At 40.4% G+C, this 21,242-nt stretch overlaps 1 protein-coding gene across 1 annotated transcript in view; it reads right to left on the reverse strand.

The window, feature by feature from the left end:
• Nucleotides 1-4,568: 4,568 nt before the first annotated feature.
• SPACA1 (sperm acrosome associated 1) overlaps nt 4,569-21,242 on the reverse strand; it is a 37,101-nt gene continuing 20,427 nt past the window's right edge. The window contains exons 2-7 of the mRNA XM_009281963.1: nt 17,601-17,657; nt 13,622-13,723; nt 13,135-13,241; nt 12,491-12,626; nt 4,940-5,084; nt 4,569-4,662 (exon numbers count right to left, since the gene is read on the reverse strand). Coding sequence (XP_009280238.1) covers nt 4,569-4,662; nt 4,940-5,084; nt 12,491-12,626; nt 13,135-13,241; nt 13,622-13,723; nt 17,601-17,657 — 641 coding nt within the window. The remainder of the gene's footprint in view (nt 4,663-4,939; nt 5,085-12,490; nt 12,627-13,134; nt 13,242-13,621; nt 13,724-17,600; nt 17,658-21,242) is intronic.

Raw genomic sequence — 21,242 nt, forward strand, 5'->3', positions numbered from 1 at the left:
AGCTTAAATTTAAGCATGATGAGATTTTCACCTTCGCTCTGGCCCCTGGATCCTGGATCCAGCAGCTGGAGTAGTGGGAGGAGATACTGGAAGTCCTCTGTACAGCAAAGGCAGGTGAAAAGGTCTCCTGGCAGATGAACTGAGCTTGATGGCCCTCCAAGGTGTGGTGTAGGAGGGCATCTGAATGAGGGCAAAGCTACGAGCTGGGATTTCTGTACAGATCACACTTTATAGAGAGGACTAGGGAGGCTGCCTAATTTGCATTGGCCAAAAGCTCTTGTAGGCAGCACAAACTCCCGAGATCATGAAGATACTTTTATGTGACCTTTGTCGCTTCTCCTTCTAGTTCTTCTTTGCTTCTCCCCTTAGAAATGCAGCAGATTCTCACTTCAGGAGCTTAAATACCACTGGCTTAAACAGAAGTTGGGCACATGCCTAAGGTCTGAGAATAAGCATACTTTCGTACCTTGGGGTGATCAGTAAAGATAATGTTTCCATTGCAGTCAGCAAGCAGAAGGAGATAGAAATAGGGTACTTAAATCTGTGGAAAAGGAGAAACTCTTGTTGGTTCTCTTAATTAACCCACTACCAGAAAGTAACAATGAAAACATTCTTTGCATTTCTCAGGCACTGCAGATAAAAGGAGTTACATGAAGTACAGTTACATATCCTAGGTGGTGAATACTTCTTGCCAGAAGTGTTCAAGCAGATTGTAACGTGTTATCTCTTTAAAAGTACGTAAGTTAAAACACTTATTTCTGGATGTCCTTTATCTCTCATGGCTGTCCACCCTGTTACCAAACTAACAAGTATATTATCCAAATTATGGGATCAAAAGTCAGGGAAGGTTTCTATGGGTTGTGCTAAGATAATCATTTTGCACTTCCTATGTGTTTTATACTACATCTAGTACAAAGAGCAATTCATTCAAGTTTATATTTAGGGTGAGAGAATGATAATAGAGTGGTTGTGTGATGGCTGCTTGGACAGAGTAACCTTAACTTCAGGAATTTCCTCACTTGGAGTTTCTGACTGCGGCTTCAACAACAGAACAGCCTGTTTACCCTATCTGTTGAGCAGCAAGGCACTCTTCCATATTTTATGCTACAGTTTTTGCATCAAATTTTCTAGAGATTTTTTTTTCTATTTTGTAGGTAGCTTTAAGGAGTTATAAGAGGAAAAAAAAGAAAATAATAATATTTTACAAAATATTAGCCAATAAAGAACAAAACCTCCTTGACCTACCCTGAGGACCCCCACACTCACCAGTATGGATTAGTTCAGCTGTTTCTGAATTTCATTTTCTGAACTGCTCTGCTTATGTGTCTATTACTTTTTGCTGGATTTGCCAGCAGACCATGGAAATGTAAACCCCTCAAAATATCAACCCAAATAAGACTGGTTCAAAATACCAACCTAAATAAGAGGTTCTTTGCAAATGTTATTAAGATACAAAATGGTTGTATAATAGTACACCTTTGCATCATTGTGGAAAAGAATATTCTAGTTCCCTCTCTTTCTCTTTCAGTTATGCTACACCCTAATTACAACATGAAAGCAAGAGTTCAAAAGTCAACCGCAGAGCTGATGGCAGGGCTTCATAATTACCATACTTTCAGTGGAAACATTTTCCCGAGTAATAACAACTGGTTTTGGTCTATTTTTAAGACCAGCATTCCAGACCTAATCCCAGACTCACCACAATACACTGTCTTTGATTGCGTGGGATCAAAAACTCACCTTGAACGTGTAAGCTAGTTTTGAGAACTGCAAAATTGTTATTATCTGCTTTTTCCTTTTCTATGCATTTTCTTCTTAATGTTGCAAGACTTTTAGGTTTGTCCGCCAAATGATATAAAATGACATAGCTAATGATAGTGTTACCAAAAATATTATTTCCTTTTTAAAAAAGATATTTTTATAGAATTAAGTGCACGTCATTTTTGAATATGATGTTTTATTTGCAAAAATGTAAATGATCTTTTCACTAAACAGCAAACAAAATGATGTATCTCTGAAAAATATGATAATGCTTTTTTAAGGATGTGCAGATGGTGCAGTGAGAACATCTGCAGCAACAGAGGATCTGAAGAGAACAGGAATTCTTTGAGAGGATGAGTTACTACCTCCAATCTATTTTTTTGCAATTTTTTCACAATGTTCTTTACTGAGAAGCATCCTCTACCCTGGAGTGCTCAATATTTGGCCTCTTTTCAGAGCTTCTACTATACTCAAGAGAAAATCTTAATCATAAAGTCTATTAAACATTTTAATCAGTCCACAGTCCATTTTTCAACATGTCATCAGCTCAGTGTTTTTATTTGCATCAAACAATGTTTATTTACACAAACAGAAAGCACCTTCATAAGCAAGATAGTCACGTAATGGAGGAGGGTTAGAGAAGGTCAGCAAGGATGGTCAGAGGTATGGTACGGTTTCAGGATGAAGAATCACTAAGTAATCTTGCACTTTTCAGTCCAGAAAGAAAATAACCAGGGAATATGTTAGAGGTCCAAAAGACAGTCCCTTTTAGGGAGAGGATAGTGTGGATTGACAGCTCACTGCCTTTTCAAGAAGTACGGTGTAACAAATGAAGCTAGTAGGAAGTGGGTTCAAGCTGGACAGAAGATGTGGTTGTGCTGTGGATCTCCTTGCCATACGATGTTTTATGTGACAGAAGCTTACACAGGTACACAGGGATGCTGAGCAAAGCCAAGGAAAAGAAATCCATTCAAGTTAGCTAAGTGCTTAGAAATGGCATCTGGTTTAGAAAACCTGCAAATGCCTGGAAGCTGGAGGAATACACGTGGAAAACATCATACAGCCTTGTCTTGTTTTTGTACTCTTCCCTAGACATCCTTTTTTTGTCCATTGATTTGATTACAAAGGTAGATGAATCCTTGGTCTGACCCTATGGGGCTACTCTTCTGTTCACATATTTTGGTCCCCTTGATGGCAGAATTGGTTACGTGTGCAAATGTGCAAGTAAAAATTTAATGAAACTTATGAAGCAACTTTTAATGATCTTCCCTACCATTATACATCCTTCCATGTGTCAAGAAGAAACTGGAATACAGTGATTACATAGTAGGTGCTGTGCTTGAAGATCATCAAGGAGATAAAGAGCACTTCACAAAAAATGGTCTCTGCCTAGACTATATGTCTAGTTTCATCTAGTCTAGAGTAACATCTTCACAAAATTAAGACATGTTAAATATATCATTTTCAACATCCTCACAAAAATCTGGCTTTGGTTCTCCAGTTCAGAGGTGCTCAGACTATTAAACTACCTGGGGAATGATCATAGAATCATGGAATCATTAAGGTTGGAAAAGACCTCTAAGATCATCGAGTCCAACTGTCACCCCACCACCACCATGCCCACTAAACCATGGCCCTAAGCGCCTCATCTACACGTCTTTTAAATACCTCCATTATAGAATTAAGTGCACGTCATTTTTGAATATGATGTTTTATTTGCAAAAATGTAAATGATCTTTTCACTAAACAGCAAACAAAATGATGTATCTCTGAAAAATATGATAATGCTTTTTTAAGGATGTGCAGATGGTGCAGTGAGAACATCTGCAGCAACAGAGGATCTGAAGAGAACAGGAATTCTTTGAGAGGATGAGTTACTACCTCCAATCTATTTTTTTGCAATTTTTTCACAATGTTCTTTACTGAGAAGCATCCTCTACCCTGGAGTGCTCAATATTTGGCCTCTTTTCAGAGCTTCTACTATACTCAAGAGAAAATCTTAATCATAAAGTCTATTAAACATTTTAATCAGTCCACAGTCCATTTTTCAACATGTCATCAGCTCAGTGTTTTTATTTGCATCAAACAATGTTTATTTACACAAACAGAAAGCACCTTCATAAGCAAGATAGTCACGTAATGGAGGAGGGTTAGAGAAGGTCAGCAAGGATGGTCAGAGGTATGGTACGGTTTCAGGATGAAGAATCACTAAGTAATCTTGCACTTTTCAGTCCAGAAAGAAAATAACCAGGGAATATGTTAGAGGTCCAAAAGACAGTCCCTTTTAGGGAGAGGATAGTGTGGATTGACAGCTCACTGCCTTTTCAAGAAGTACGGTGTAACAAATGAAGCTAGTAGGAAGTGGGTTCAAGCTGGACAGAAGATGTGGTTGTGCTGTGGATCTCCTTGCCATAGGATGTTTTATATGTGACAGGCTTACACAGGTACACATGTCCACTTTAAAATAGAAGTATTTTTACCCATTTCACTTAAAGTTCAGTAATCGAAGAGAGGGAAGGGACTGTAAAAAGTACTTCTTAAAACCAGTATTTCAAACATATTTTAATCTTCTTTATATCGTATTTCTATGTAATCTTTTTTTTTCTAATTTTCTAATTTTTTCTAATTTTTTTTTTCTAATTCTGTTCATTATGCAAGTCCTGGAAGGACTTCTATACTTCATCCTCTGTGAGTGAGGGCTCTGCCACTTCTTGTAGTATGGCTAATGCACATGGTGAGAACACTGTAGCTGCAGGTGGAGACTCCAATTCCTTGAAAGGTCAACGCGGGCCCTGAGGGGGGACTATTTATTCCATGTTACGCAGTGAACTTTTGTTGGCCAGCTTCTTGTCTTGGTTGTCTTGCCCAGATTTTGATTCCCAAATAGATTTTACAACAGCCCTGAAATGGAAAAAAGAATCAAACAAAAACATACCTTTAAGTACGTTTACATAAATTGCTCTGAATCATTCCCCTCCCATCCACAATCGCTGTAACTGCTCTGCAAAGTACTTCTTTCCAATCTCCAGAAGCTTGCTCCTGTTTTCTCTACTGGCAACACAAATGTTAAACTACAGAGAAACTTAAATAGCTCATGTTTAATAGGTCATGTTTGTCATCAGTAATACCGTATTTTGATCAAATAAAACATAAATCACATTGTGTGCTGTCCACCTACCAGTGAAGAATCATAAGGATCATGGCAAAGATGGCACCAACAGTCACAATGATTCCAGTTAGCAGGACAAAGACCAGAATAGCATCTGTTGTTGTTCTCCTTGATTGCCCTGTTTCTATTCTCCTTGATTTTTTTGTTTCTGTTTCTGAAGAAAAGAAATACATGGTCATTATTATGTTCAAATTTTCAAATGAATCAGGTATTTAATCTCATGAACAGGACTGAAAAGGAGCAGGTCCCAATTATTTACTATCTGACATCTTTCACAACCTTCAGGCCCTTACCATATCAGCAAAAGTTAGAATAGTAACATTTTATACCTTCTTTGCAAAGGCATATCTAACCAAAGAAGATGCAAAGAAATGGAGATCAAGGCACGTGGAGTGGGATACATGTAGCTTAACAGCCGTGAAACACAAACAACTGCAATTCCTAAAGACAAGGAAGAAATTAAAGAGAAGGGAAAGTATCTATTTGGTACATGTTAAGAATGACTAATATAACAATATTTTTGCTTTAAGAAATGCATTAAGGTAAGATTTCAAGACACATCCATGTAAGATACATAAACAATAAAGACAGAATTACCACAGGCTATCTGCCACTTGAGGCAGGCTGACTTTTTTGTTCTGTGCCTCGTACCAGGTGCTCCATCACCCAGGGCTGAGGCACCAAGGTACCACCGTGCTACAGAAGAACTCTAACAATGATAATTGCCACGGTAATAATGATAATAATGAAGCCAAAAGAGAGTGCGCTAACAAAAGACGAGATTCAAGGACTTAAGTGCTGCTTTTCAGTTCCCTGTCTCTATCTAGGTCTGCAAAGCCTTTATTTAAAGCAAATAACCACCGAGCATGGAAAGGAGTTGTTCTGCGTGGCCCAGAAATGCATAGTGAGGAGCAGCTGCATGAAACCGAGAAGTGAAAAATGTAGCAAGGATATCAAGTAAAACTGCATTTTGCAATGCTGCAGCCTGTTCAACCATTCACCTAAGGAAACCGAGGGCCCTGCCATTACTTAGGCTGTTTCTCTAAGACCAGACGTACCAGTTAGGAGATGACTCTAACAAACAGCCCAGGAAGAGTGAGAAACACTGAAGAGGGTCAACCAACTTCCCCCATCTGTTTTTTGACACTGGACAAAGAAACACCTGGCAACCAAACCCAGTCACCTTGTTCTGAAATTTAATTGACCTTATTTGTTCAGCCACATTCAACCAAATCAATGAACCATCAGGCATCTTCCTAGATCCCTCCGGCTTTGAAAATTTTACACAAGCCAACCCGAATTTCTCTTTCATTTCCCCTCATATAGTTTCTAAAACTGTAAGGTGCTATCTCATTGCTGACTGGTATGCAAAATTCATGTTCACACTGGTAGGAATTCTGTGTAGCAGAATGACTGCAGGAAAACCATTTCTATTTCTATTTCATTTCTACTTCTATATAAGGTCCTGTGCCACTGTCATCACTGTAGTATCTAAGCAACTCTTCCATCGCATCATTTGAGTTTCATTCTCCTGCATCACAGAATTTTCATTTTGATATTCTTAAACCACAGCTCATCTGTAGGATTCTCCTGATCTTTCTGCAAGATACAGGACAGGTAAGAATGGTGAACTGGCTGAGAATATCATACAATGTAAGTCTGAACACTGGGGTTTCCATACAGTGTAGAGCTAAGTGCTTTTAGACTAATTCACTTCACTGACTGGACTTTTTAGTATTACATGCAGTTGTGGGGCATGGAGGTTAATGAAAATTATCTTTGATTTTGCAATTTCATTAATATATTTTCCCCTTGGCAAGATGTGAATTTAGAGCTCAAACAATACCTCTGTTTACGGGCCGTAACAGGAGCCTGCTGAAGAGAAAAGCAAGTTTCATGTTATCTACAGCTAATCTACTCAAGTTTTCTTCCTAGGCAAGAAATTCTTCCAATAGTCAAGAACCAGAACTGCCCAAGAGACAACCTGATAATACAGAGGGAATGCCTTCCAAGTAAACACACGTGTTTAAACTGCAAGCAGGAAGCAGACAGAAAAGCAGCTTCCCCGTTAGCTGGTTTACAATGAGCAAGACTGATTCACATCAGGTGCCCCTGACTGCACTCCTAAAGCCCAGGCAACACTCCCAATTAGTCAGTGAGAATTTTGCCACAGCCAGAATATGCCTTAAAAACATCTTCAGCTTACAGTTAAGGTTACAAAGGTGCATTTACATCCACTTTTTTAAAAAGTCCACTTAGCTTAGTAAAAGTAGGAAGAAAAATTCTTTAATGACTTTCAAGTTAAAGTCTACAGCCCACTGCGGGTCTGTGGACTACTTCACTGTAAAGAATGACAAAAAAAAGCACAATCACACATATTCCACAATTACATTGTAAAAAAATTCCTAAAATTGTGTGCACTCCACTAGACATTTTCTAGGGTTCTACAAACAAAACCAACATTGATAACATCTATATCTGACAGTTTCAAGCAGATTGCCTCCAACCCTACCAAAAGCTTGGCATTCTCACTTTACCTGTTGATTATTTATATTCATCTTAACTAAAAAAGGAATGCACTTAAATGAACTGCAAGGGTGAGATACTGCACTTAGGTTGTAGGCACTGTTGGATCTAAACTACGAAGATCCATTTATTTGTGCAAGTCAGAAGAAGGCAGGAAGGAAGGAAAAGAAAGAATGCTCAGATTTTATTCTTAGCCTCCACCGGTGCTTGCTGATTTGAGGCCAGCCCTGTGGCAGAAACCCCAGACTGGTCATAGCTCATGGAAGTCTTTCCAACAGCTGAAATGGTCCAAGCGCTGTACACTCCCTCCACCCCAGATCCTATCTCCTATGCCAATGGGGGGGACAACAGGCTGGATTAAAGGAAACCAAAAGTGTCATCTGTATGGCCATTACCAGCTGCTAAGAAGCTTGACAGCTTTTTTACCTTCTTTCTGCCATCAGAACAATATACTTAGTCTGAGCCACCATGCAGGACCTGGCTCAAGGACCTTAGAAATTTACTGCTTTCTTATTTGGGCCGAAAGGGATACATCACATACGTCTCCCACACCAAGCACCAGAGCAGGATAGCTCTAAAACAGAGAGCACATTCTCTGCTGTGGTGTGGCCCAGCAACTATATTTGCATTGTATATCACAGTTTAACAAAGCTGCTTTGATTTCTATGCAGTGTAGTGCATCTCTGGACTGTCCTCTGCCTCCATGGAACCCTCTCCCCTTTAATTTGCTTAAATCCAAATACATTCAGAAGCATCTGTTGCCACTGCTAGCATTTCCCTCCAGAAAATACCAGCAATACAAATTCTGTCTCTGCATTCTATTCAGTCTATTCAGTCTCTTCAATAAGAGAGAGATTCACAATACTGTAAATCATATACATCAAGAAAGGGGAACACCTGCTTTTTCAGCACCATTTCTGTCCAAAGGAAACCCACTACTTCTGCCAGCAGCACTGTTCCTCTTCATCCTCCTCTTCCCCTGGGTTTTTCATTGATCTGGAGTTCCTCCTAGATCATGATGTTGACTGTACAGCAGTGCTCCATCTACAAGCAGACGCTTAACCAATCGTTTATATGGTCCAGCAGCCAACGGGAATTCTGCCCACCAGTTTTCAGATCCGTAAAGTATGTATCAGTTCGGCAGTGGGGAATGAGATTCTGCCTCTGCAGGCTGGTTTTGGGGTTTTTCTTCCCCTTAATATAATGGTGATACATAGCTTTTTTCTTTCCCTTCTAGATTATCTATAAGCCTTTTTCTATGTATTAAAAATGGATGGATATATAAGCTAATGGGAGAGCAGGATTCCATACACACAGAGGAGATTCAGGCTGTTAATCTTGGGTACTAGGATTCCCCATTTCATTCCTGTGCAAATGCAAGGACAACATGGCCATGCTGATTACATGTTTGTACAGCAGCTGGGTACAGAGATGTGACTTTTCTCTCTCAAGGAAGCTCTGGCACTGAAGTCATCAGCAGGAAATGAACTGAAGAGAGATGGGGGCTAGAATGGCCTCTGAGACACAGAAACGCTATTGCCTCCATTTTCTGCACAGAAGTGCCACTAGGCACACACCCCAACTTGCTCTCTCGCTCATGAGAAGCGTGGAGCTTGGAGCACAGCTGGGATCTCAGTAGGCTGACACCCTTCACATAGCATCCTAATGAGGATCGTTCTCTGCTCTCGCATTCCTCCCTTGCAGAGTCCTCCCTCCTCACAGGGACTATTATTAGTAAATATGAATAAACTGCCTTCCAGCTCCAAAGCCTTCACAAAATACCAAACAACACAACGGGCGGGAGTGTGAAACAACACCCTTCGGTGTTTCAGGGTAGTGATTTAGTAAGAAGGACATATAGAGGTGTTAATTGTCAGTTATTAAAAGATGGGATTTTCCTTGCAGAGACCCCAATAATTTTTGATGAAGATAAAATACGTTTTTTTTCCCTGTTATGTTTCTCTTGCTATAAAAGACAAAGAGAACCCATAGGTCTGAACAGTTCTGAAAACAAAAGGAAGAGCCAAATTACTAAAGATCACTCATTTATGTAAAAAGGTCATTATGACTGTGCATCAAAAGGTCACTGAGAAGCGCACTGATCACTGGTAAAGGACACATGGAATTTCTCCGTGCATAGATTTAAAATTAACTCATACGGAGTTTTGCCACATGGCAAATACACACAAACTCCTGTGAGGTTTTACCTGCCCTTTTGCAACGTCTGCCCTTCCTCCCACCTCACACGCCTCAAAATCTGAAGCAGAAAGTTGTCACGCTATGTATTTTCAAGTGGTGGCCTTGGGGCCAGGCTTGCAGACGGTGTTGCTGAATCCAGCCACTGCTGTTCACATGAGTAAAACATCAGAGCGCTGGAAAGAGGAGGAAGGATGAGACAAAGGCAAACACATTCGCCCCTTATCAGCTGCATTGATAATTTTTAGCTCTGTTGATGACTTCAAGGCTTTCTCTCTAGGAAAGTGCCAAGAAGAAAGGCCAGCCACGGAGCAAACACATTTCCACTTCCCCTGCCCCATCCTGTAGCTCTGGCATGAAGAAATGTATCTCTGTGGAATAGTGAAAGGAGTGATCTAGGTGATGAGAAAGACAAAATATACAAACTTAAGCTTATTAACTTGAGGCAGAGAGATGGTCAGAATCGCCTCAGTTGGATTAAAAAAAAAAAGTAATTTAGGAGGTAAAAGAGAGAACCCGCTCTTTTCCTGACTAAAACTGATTTGCCCTTTCAGCTGGTTCAAATACACCTCCCGAAATCCATACCAGACCCTCTCCCCACAGACAGTTTGGCCTGCTGTACCAGCCGCCGGTGCCCAGGCAGTGAGGGGCTGACAGGGTGGCCTCTGTGAGGAGAAGCCGGGGCTGCCCAGTGCCGGACAGGGCTGGTTCCAGCCGGCTCCAACGGGTGGGGCTGGCAGCCAGCCAGGGTCAGCCCACCACACCCACCCAACTCACACTGACTAGAAATCTCTGCAGCCAGTTTTGGGTACTGGAAGAAAATCCAGTTCAGTCCTGTAGATTACCTGAAAACGGAGATTTTTGTCCTATTTCTGATACTGATTTTGTGATTCTGCCCTTCTTTACATTTCAGCTTGGAGACCAGATAGATAAATGGCAAAGAAGAAGATGTTCACTCAACAGAAAGACTTAGATTTTCTGGACTAGGTAGAGAAACCATCTTGCTTGACAGGGTTGATAAACCTAAGTCGCAAATTCCCCAACCCTCATTTCAAAAAGTCTTTTAACGAGCAACTGGGAAAGGCAGCATTGTACCGTGGGCAGAAACACTACCCCCTTCCAAAGTCTGAACAACACAGCAAGACATGCTCCCAGAGAACAGAGCGGCTCTGCAAAATACAAGGCAGCAGCTAAGGAAATCCACATCCAAACACAAGGAGTCTTGCCGCATCCATTGATGCTGTTGGAAGGATCTTTCTCATTTTCTCCTGATCCTGTTGGAAAAGTAAATGCCATCTTCTGATCTGGCTAGATTTCTGACCATCCACAGAGAGCAAAACTAGATCTGTATGATGAAAGTCCTGGTACATTCTCAATCAAAACTTCAGCTGGTAACTTCTTCCATGTACCTAATTAACAGCTACTAATTTGTAAAGTCGAAACAATGTCACTCCTGGGGAAGCAAAGCCCAGAAACTCCTTTGGGCATCTACACACCTCTGTACCAAGCCAAAGGATGCTGCTCTGGCACTAAGCAGAACCCCTCATTCCTTTTAAGCTACTTAATAAACCTTAGAGCTTGTCTTCCTCAGATTTCTGTATAGTCGTAAATATTTTCTGAACCAATAAATCTCAATCCTTGTAAGAAGTTCCCAGTGGGTATGCCTGTTGGGCGGGTTTCACCAGACCACTTTTCACCAAGACTACTCAGTCACAGCTTAAACACAAGTGTGTGAGTCGTCCTATTGATGACTCACCGACTCAAGTCAATGGGACCATTTGCATGCTTAAGCCTAAAACAGATTATGTGCTTTGCTAATTCAGGTCTCAAAAAGGAAGCTTCCTCTGTACAAAAAGGAATGTAGAGACTGAATAGTGGGAGAAGGGGAAAAAAAAAAAAAGCTTTGGGTGTTTTGTGACTGCCAGATGGATTTAGAAAATGAATAAACAAATTCCATGTTACTGTACAATGGCAGAAAGGACCTCAATAGAGATAGAGGAAATAGTCTATCTTACTGAAGAGAGAGGAAAAAAAGCAGGATTCCCAGGCCAGTTTTACCTAGGTAAACAATATGGAGGGGAGAAACATGGGGAGGGGTATCTCCAAGGATTGCTTTCTTTCTAGTCTGCCATAATTTTGCATAAGACCTGAATCTACATTTTTTCAGGAAAAACTTTAAATTTGATAAGCAAGGCACTTTCACCCTTTCTCTGATTAGGAAAGATGGAGTTTCCGCACGGCTGTTCTCATGGTTTGAGAAAATCAGCACACTGCTACCTTTCCTGATAAAGTCAGCAAAACTCCCATTAACAGAGGAGGTGAGAAAGATAGTACTGGGGAACCCGTTTTATGATGTATTCTTTTTAATGTTAAACTTTCCTAAATCCATTGTGTATGAGCAAATCCCAGATGGCTGCTAAAAGAAAAACCCCAAAGGTTGTTTTCCTGCTTCAGTACTGAAGTGGAAAGGAAATTTAACTGCAGAACCCATGCTGATGGTGCTATGTGGCTTAGTGAGGCAGAAAGAAGTCTATGTTAACCAACCTGGGCGCAGTAAAAAATAAGCAGGTAATAGGAAAACCTCCTTGTTTTAGCTTGAATTTTTACAAAGGATAAAGAAAATACTCATTCCTACCACAAGGAACCTCTTCATTCTCATTCTGTCATTTCCTTTTATATGTCTCTTTTATTGGCCTGCATTTCATGACAGTCATTACCACTGTGCACAAGCCTCTGCCTATATACTACTGGTGACATGCAATCTTACGAAGATTGAGTACTACATAAAAAACACAAGGCCATATCACTAGAAGACTGTAAGCGTCTCTATGAGCTCACCAGTTGTTGCGTAGACTGTGTATTTTACAGAGGCAATTATATTTCCGTTTTCTTGAGTTTCACACTGGAAAGTAACCGAATGGGTATCTCTGCAAACTTTCATAATAGCTGAATCATTGGGAAGAATGTGTGCTGTCTAGCCATATATAAAAGAAAAGAAAAAAAAAGTGGGTTGCATTTTTTCAAATAGATCTGCAAAGACGAGTTGCATTGTGTCAGATGCACAGACAAGTGCTTATTCTACTCCAACAGTTTTCAACCTGTCAGGACCTCTTGGCCCCTGGGAAAATTCCTCCCATCTCTTCAGCACCTCCTACTTGAACAACTGGGAAGGGCAACGTGGTTGTGACTTGCGGACATGTATGCACTCACCAGCCACTATGCCCCATTTTTCTGAAATAACAGTAAACATTACTCTCTAAAACTACTGTTTCCCTCACATAAACAGGAAATCGAAGCTGCTTAAAGGAGCAAAGCCATGCGAGTCCTTGTATTACCAACTCGCCAGTGAGAAATCAGGGCTTATTTGCGTTATGACAGCAAAGGAAATAATCTGCCCAGAAGTCTGTACGATTCAGATGGAGCATGTGGTAAACACATGCAGCATGCAATTTTTCTGCACAAAGTGGGGTTCAATTACTCACCTTGTTTGGAATTAACATCTTCCAAACATATTTAAATCGATTTTCAGGAGGTATATAAATACAAGGCATCTTCACGCAGGCAAGGCCCTCAGAAATTGGTATTCCCCCTATAGGAGGAATTTTTAATAAGTACATCATCAGCTATATGAAACATCTCTGTATAGATCATAAAGTTCATAACTCTTCAAACTACAGAATGTTATTTGGAAATTATCCTTTCCCTTAAAATTACTTCAAATACTTTTTGCTTGGTCTCATGTCTGGAACGAAGCACATAGCAGAAAAATGGTATTTTACAGGGACTTGAAATCAAGGGCACATCAGTACAGAAATGAGATCTGAAACATTACTGGATTGCTTAACAGGGTAGTTGGAGGGTGGAATGCAATCACTTCATTCCACTTCCACCACACTAACAGAGAATAAGAGTGTTTCCTTTGAATCAACTTATTTGCTCTAGATGACTGTATCACAGTGTTCCACTTACATCCACAGTCTACTGGCCCCCGGCATTCCTCCACACGGACAATACATTTTGCTTCAGTCCCAGGGCATCCACTGGTTAACAAAACTTCTCGAATGCCAATCCCTTTGGGGGAAAAAAAAATCTTTCACTCCACATTTCTTCATTTCCTTCAAACTCTGTTTTTGCTTTCTCTTTCTTTATCCTGGATGTTAGTATGATATATCTACCAAATACCAGGCAAAACAGATCTTCTCAGAGTGCCTGCTAAAGCTATCCCATGTTGGTATCTAAGATTTCAAGACATCTACTTCTGTCAGACTCTACACCGAAGGAGCCAGATTCTTAGAATCATGTGTCACAAAAAGAATTCAAAATGAATTCAAAACTTTTCTTACAGAAAAAGAATTTGAAATGAAACTAATATATGTTCTACAAAACAGTTAAATTCACTTTAAATATCAAAGCATTCAGGCTCCTGGCCTTTAAATGCTCAAATCAGATGGCACAGAGAATCCTGTACAGACTGCAAACTCGGTCTGCCTCCAGTCTTGTGAGTGTCTGAGTGTCTTCAACTCCCACCAAGGTCAACAGAAACTGAAGGCACTAAAAACCTCCTGGCACTGGGACTGGGGAGTCTGAAGTTACCTAAGAGTGACCAACAATGAGCGATACAGGAATACCACTAACAGACTCCAAAATGAAGCCTCTCAGAGCACGGGGGCTGGTGGTCAGTAACATAGGGCTTCTCATGAGAAACAGGTGAAATCAAGTCTTGACCACCAGGACTCCACCTGCAACATGGAGGGTCCTACTGAAGACAAGAACAGGAGATAACCTATCACAAATGTGTCAAGATAAGGAAAATTCCCACACAATGTTCCAGGAAGCAAAAAAAATGTTCACTCTCACTATCAGGATTTCAATGGGATCATCCTCAATTTAACAATTACGAACAAATTCAAAACAAGTGCTATAATTGTTTTTGCCAAACAGTGTGTACACAGTTCATTGGAATGACATAGCTTGTGGGGTAGGCAGGAATAATATGTTTAGGCCCAGTAAACACTGAAGGTTTTGCCATTTTTCCAGAAGCATTTTGTTTACTAATAGGCATGGAAAGAGGAGAGTTAAACCCCCCTTGCAGTAGAATAATACATAGGAAATTGGTTTGAGTATTGCATTTATGATGCATCTGCCTTCCTTAAACGTGTATTATATAAACCAATGAACTTCAGAATGTTTCAGAGATGTCACATAACTCGTGAAACAGTACTTCAAGTGACAGAGGGAGACAACACCGAGGATCGTTCTCCACTCCAGAGAATGCCTTATCTCATGTCTAATCACCTCAGAGACAGAGGTGTAAATGGCAGGGAACTGACACTTTTATTAAAGGCATTCCTCTTTCTTCAGTGCCATGTAGGTTTTTTAGCTAACAAAAAAGACATGAAACCTATGAAAACCCAAAAGGCCAGCTTGATAAAATCTGGGTGCTGGGCTAACTTAGCCACATTCATCAGGAAAAATCTCACTGTGTCTTACCTATGGGAATATTAACATTTGGGAAGTATATCACACTCAAAGTTGATGAAAAAAGCTCTTTTAATTAGATCTGCAAGTTCTTTTGGTACTCCTCTGCCTCTTCCTTTTGGACAGCTTTTTCTTTCATTCCCATGTTTCCTTTCACTACCTCCTCTTAGTAGCTGCCAATGCTGATGAAATTAATCTACTGAGATGCTCTAACAAATGAAGTCTTAACTTCAACAAGTCATACAAGTTAACCTAACAGAAAACTGGCCACAATGCAGTAAAATAAATTACCCAAATGAAATGCACCCTAGAGAAATGTAAATCAATAGACTGGTGGAGGGAGGGGGTGAAGAGAGATGATCCACAAAGAACTGAATACTTGGCAATACAAAAACAGCAGTTATGAGAGAAATTTAGAGGCAAGAGTGGCCAAACCAATTAGACCACAAAGAGACTAAGGCAAATTTGAGGCAGGTATGACAAGACATCATTAGCATATGCTTTAATTATGCTCTAATGCTTCTGTAAACCTGGACTATGAATAGAGGAGCCGTGGATCTAAGCCACAGCATTACAGGGAAAAAATAAAGAAAATGGATCAGTTCAGAAAGCAAGAAATATAAAGGGCTAGATAGATGAATCTAGGGAGTAAGAAGGAATATGAAGGAGACAAAGACCTTACAGCTTTATTGGAAGAACCAAGAAGCTACCTTTCAGCCTGTCAACAGACAAACATGCCACGCGTTGAACAGCCTAGATTAGAAGGAAGGCTACAAACATGATCTGAACTCCAGATATGAGATGATGCCAGATATGAGATGATGCCTTTTTCTTTTTTGTTAGAGCTTCCCTTTCCTGATTCTTCAGTAAGACTATATAATTTTCAGTATTAAAGAGGTTAAACATTTGTATTGGGTCTGGCTGGGATGGAACTAACTTTCCCCATAGCAGCCTTCATAGAGCTGTGCTCCCACAGCATCACGGCTGTCTCTTCACACCCCACACCCCCCAAATGCCAGTAGGCTGGGGGTGGGCAAGAGGCAGGAGGGGGACACAGCTGACCCCAACTGACCAAAGGGATATTCCACACCATATGACATTGTGCTCAGCAATAAAAGCTAAGAGAAAGGAGGGGGAGGGGGGGCATTTTTATTAAGGTGTTTGTCTCCTGAAGCAACCGCTATGCATACCGAGGTCCCAGAAAGTGGCTGGACATCACCTGCTGATGGGAAGTAGAGAATAATTTTGTTTGTTTGTTTGTTTCCTTTGCTTCTGCGCACGGCCTTTGCTTTTCTTTATTAAACGGCCTTTATCTCGACCCATGAGTTTTTAATCTTATTTTCTCCCCCTGTCCCGCTGAGGAGGGGAATGGTAGAGCGGCTTGGTGGGCACCTGGTGGCCAGCCAAGGTTAACCCACCACAGCATTAATTCTGAAGGACCAAAGATAAAATGGAGACAAAATCTAGTGAAATTCCCTGGAAATACGGAACATTTGAGACATCTGCTAGAGGGATGGGACATAAGGAACAGTTTCTTAGTATCCAAAAGATGTGTGCATCAGAGCAAGTGAAGTTATTAAGAGTATGGGGATACATATACGGCATCGACAGAAGGAACATAGAAGCAGATTTGAAATTATGAAGTGAAGAAAGAGAAATATTAAAGTATGTAGCAGCAAAAAAAAATCTCCTAAACCCATAATGTCCTAAGATGTGAAATAGGAGGGAATCAAGGAAGCTCTGTCATTGGAAATATGAAAAAGTGGCTGAAAAAAATAAAAAGGCATACTCTAGAAAACATCAGACTGATAGGGGCAAAAACTCGTCTCTCTTTTTTCTGTGGTCTTACGAGAAGCTGCCTTTGTTCAGCAAAAAATTAATAGCATTTCTGATTCAAGACTGCTTCCTAAGCAATATAAATACCACCTCACAGCAGTTTCTATCACCACCCCAAATGCAGAGATGTCTTCTTAAGGCTCATCTCATTCTTCCTCTCTCCCCTCCTACTCCAGAATCATACCTCTCCTCTCCGTTGCACAATTTATAAATTGTATAAATGTGGAATACAGAACAGGCTACTGCAGGCAAGCAATTTTTTTGGCAATATTGTATGTGGGAAGACATCTGTGAGAAGCATCAGAAGATCTTTCATCTTCTGAACATCTCACAGATGTTCACAAATAGCGAAAATTGTTACTTTGGGGAAGGCAGCTCATGTGCCAATAAACGTAGGGAACTGGTTTAAAATAGGAGCTTGCAGGCTGTGAAATTAATAAAACAACAGATCTGACCTAAACTCCTAATGACAATCAGGCTGCTTGTTTTTGTTAATTATAGTTATTGGCAATTGAAATCAATGAGAGGTGAACGAGGGCAAGCAAATTACAACTGCTAAATTGCTACAGTTAGCACTTTTTTTTTTCCCCAAAACAAATGACAATATGTTTTATTCATCTGCTTTGCTACTTACCACATGTAACTGTGCATACTCCAAATTCTACTTCCGTGGACACAGTGGCATTCAGACCTGAACACAAAGTCTAAAGTTACATCTCTCATACAATGACAGGGGTGGAAATGCCCAATTAACAGGAAACTCACTCCTTGACATCTTTACTACTTTTTAGTTGAAATGTGAAATTTGCCAACATTTTTGCTTTCACTAACTAAACCAGAAGACGACATTTATGAAAAATTTATCATAAAATCCAGTGTGAATAGCATTCATGTTTAAACCTTAAGATGATTCTTTAAAAAGAAAAAATGTATTTTTCTTATAAATCAGCCTATGATGTTAAATTAGCCTACTGAATGCTCTGGGAAGTGCAGTGTCTAGGTTCTATGCAAATTATAGGTCTTCCCTGAAAAGAGTTAAGAAAATTTTTCATTAAACAATATTCAGTTAATTCATTTCCTTGTTCTTTCTGGCTAACATACGCCTTCCCACGTGATTTTTTCCCCATCACACTTCAAGGTCAGGTTTAGACAGCCAGCACAAAGATGAGTCAACCAGGTACAGTATTTTAATTAGGTACTGGGGTTTTAATCACTGTGATTGGGTTCCTTCCATTTTTTAATGGTACTCTGAGGTTACAGAATGGGTTTCACAGAATGTACAAAAGCAAAAGGTTCTCATCTCCATCTGGGATTCAAATCTGGATTATGTATTTTATTCCTAATAGCATGCAATTTCAATGTTTGTTCATAAGGATACTGAGACACAGTAACTGTTCCATAGAGAAACTAACTTAGTGAAGCTCCTTTGGAAATCATTCATTAAATAAGCAATAGGTCTTTTCAATTCTTCCAAATGCAAAGAGAAAGTCACTGTGACTGTTTTTACAAGTCTATACTGCCAGTCCAGCCTACTCGGATTAATTTTTTCTGATAAATACTTACCAATGTAAAGTTTGCTTTCACTGTCTCTCAGGTTTTTATATTCAGGATTTATGTTTACAAAATGTTATTTCTGTGCAGCAATGCAAGTTTATATATCACTTCTTGCTACTAAATCTCTGAGTAACATTTACATTTTTCACACCCTATCCAAAACTTTAAATTTCTCAGGTTGAAAGGAACAGATCCATTTCTCTTGCAGTCAGTGATATACAAATATAAAACCTTTATTCCTCCATTGTAAAGGATTTACACTACAGCAGCACGGTGCATTCTCCATAATGATACACTGATACTGAACTCTTTTTCCCAACGTTATAAATGAGCCATCAAAATCTTATTCTTCTGTTATCTCTAACTGTCTCTATGGTTTTGACATTTTCTTCAGCATATAAGCTGTGCTCGTCAGATCTGAGTCTTCTAGCGTATGCACAACAATAACTTAAACAATAACTTAACTATCCAGTTGAATGATAAAAAATCCAACCTTAGCCAAAACATAAGGAAAAAAATGATAAGACTAAAATCCTATGAAAACAGAGACAACCTGTAAAACAGCTAGTGTATCCGCAAACTCTATCTCTAATGAGCCTTAAAAAATAACAACTTCTTCAGAAGATGGTTCCCACCATGGACATCCTATCACGTTTCCCTTAGTTTCTTTTAAATTAATGGGGCAGTCATTCAACAGTCTGGTCTAACAACAACTACCACAGCGCAGCAGAGAGGAGGAGGAGAATTTAAGGATCCTGTCTACAGTCTAAATACAGTCCTGTTTAAAAATGCCTGTTTTCAACTTTGTACAACGTGAGTTGCGCTTGTTCGTGTGCGCAGAATAAATGTAAACATGCAACAATGAATGGGAGGGAGGGCTAGGACAGCTTCAGATGATGTAAATTCTCAACTCAGTAGATTTCTGACAATTCATATCGGCTTATGGTAAGCCCCGAACCTCTGCCCTGAAAGTAGGCATTACTGTAATTAAATTTTGAGGTGACAAGCTGAGTGTAGCCACAGCAGGGTGTCATCATGTCTGAAAGGAGAAGCTGCCATTTCCCATCCAGACACAAATTTAAAAAAAAAAGAAGAAAAAGCTTTAGAAACAAGAAGAGACACAGATATTACTAAGAGAAGGTCGAGGGACTCTGCTAACCAGCGAAAGCAAACTTCTCCTAATTATAGGCAAAGATATCAACCATGATACCCTTTCAGGATACTTCTGTCTTCAGGAGCACCGCAATGCGCAACATGACTCTTTTGTCAGAGATTCATAATGATGACCTGTCTATAGCTCTAAATAAAAAAGATACTCTATTTTCTAAGTAGTAATACTCCAAATAAACCTTTAAACACATCTAAACACTAAAAGCTGATTGCTTCTAAATTAACGAGTTAATCGGGAATCACCAATCCTGATTTCTGATTTAATGAAATTTAAAAAAAAACCAACAAAAAGAAACTTTAAGGGAAACAGGATCAGGTTCACTGACAGTCCTCTGGATAGCACAACACTTTTTACATGAATGTTATGAACCTTCCATGCCAATGTCATAATAAAAAGTTTTGTATTGCTTCCTTTACTTGCATTTCATCCCTACGTTTTAAGTGAACCAAAACGTTAAGAAAGCTTCCGGTAAGAAACTACAGATCTTTCCACTAATAGAAGATGGCTTGCTCCAGTTGCATCAGGTTCAGACAAAAATATAGTGTCAGCCCTATGCAGAGAATTATGTATATAGCTTCCATTAGCATTAATAGGAGTTATATATGTAAATCCCACACATGCTGAGATAAGAATGTGCTAAGGAACTGCATTTACATTCCTGTCAGGGGGCTGCAATTAGTACCAGCACAGCAAAGGCAGTCTGTATTCCTCTCTATATTTGGAAGCCTTGTAAAACCTATGTAGACCAGAAACCTTTGCCGTTATACACCATTTTAATTACAAGCCACATCACAGCATACATGCAGAATATTTTAATAAACACTTAAAAAGGCCACAGAAGTCCTACTAAAAATGTCAACAGAGAGCACTCAAAGTCACAGTTGTGAACTGTAGGGGAACTCACTCCCGAGTTGGGGATCTCGTTCTTGCCAAGTATTGTGGTTTTAGTACTTAATGGCATCCTGAAGGTCAAAGCATGGAGGGGAGGGGGAACAGCAGTGCTCCATCCCCAAAGTGACACCTCAAGGGGCAGCTAAGGGGACACAGGTTCCCCAGGACGGAAATCTCTCCATGGGCAAACTGGCTTTGCACTTGACAACACATCAGCTGCGAACCTGTGCGGTTCGTTGCTCGACGACAGACAGAGGGGGGTTGCACGTATCCGACTCTCCGAAGCCCACACTTTCGGCTATGAGAGTGACGAGCAGATCTGGAGCTTTCCCCGTCTCCCCAGCCTCCCCCTTCAGGAGGGTCCCTGTGATGCTGCACGGCTTAATAAAGCACTGAATACACTCTGACACCTTCCCGCTGCCTGCATATGACACCGAGGAGAGATCGTTACATCCTGGCGGGGATTAGGCCTTGCTCAGAAAGCACGACTCCGGGCAGGCCCGCAAATACCTGCTCTTCCACACGAAACCTGGTCTCCCTGCACCCCGGCCGCGCACCCCCTGCCTCCAGAGAGGGAAGCCGGGCGGGGACGGGGAAACTCCCCTCGGCGGGAGTGGGAATCACCGGATGTGCGGGAGAAGCCATAAGGGGAGACGATCA

This window comes from Aptenodytes forsteri, unplaced genomic scaffold, assembly GCF_000699145.1.
Source record: "Aptenodytes forsteri isolate BGI_AS27 unplaced genomic scaffold, ASM69914v1 Scaffold20, whole genome shotgun sequence".
NCBI classification, from domain to species: domain Eukaryota; kingdom Metazoa; phylum Chordata; class Aves; order Sphenisciformes; family Spheniscidae; genus Aptenodytes; species Aptenodytes forsteri.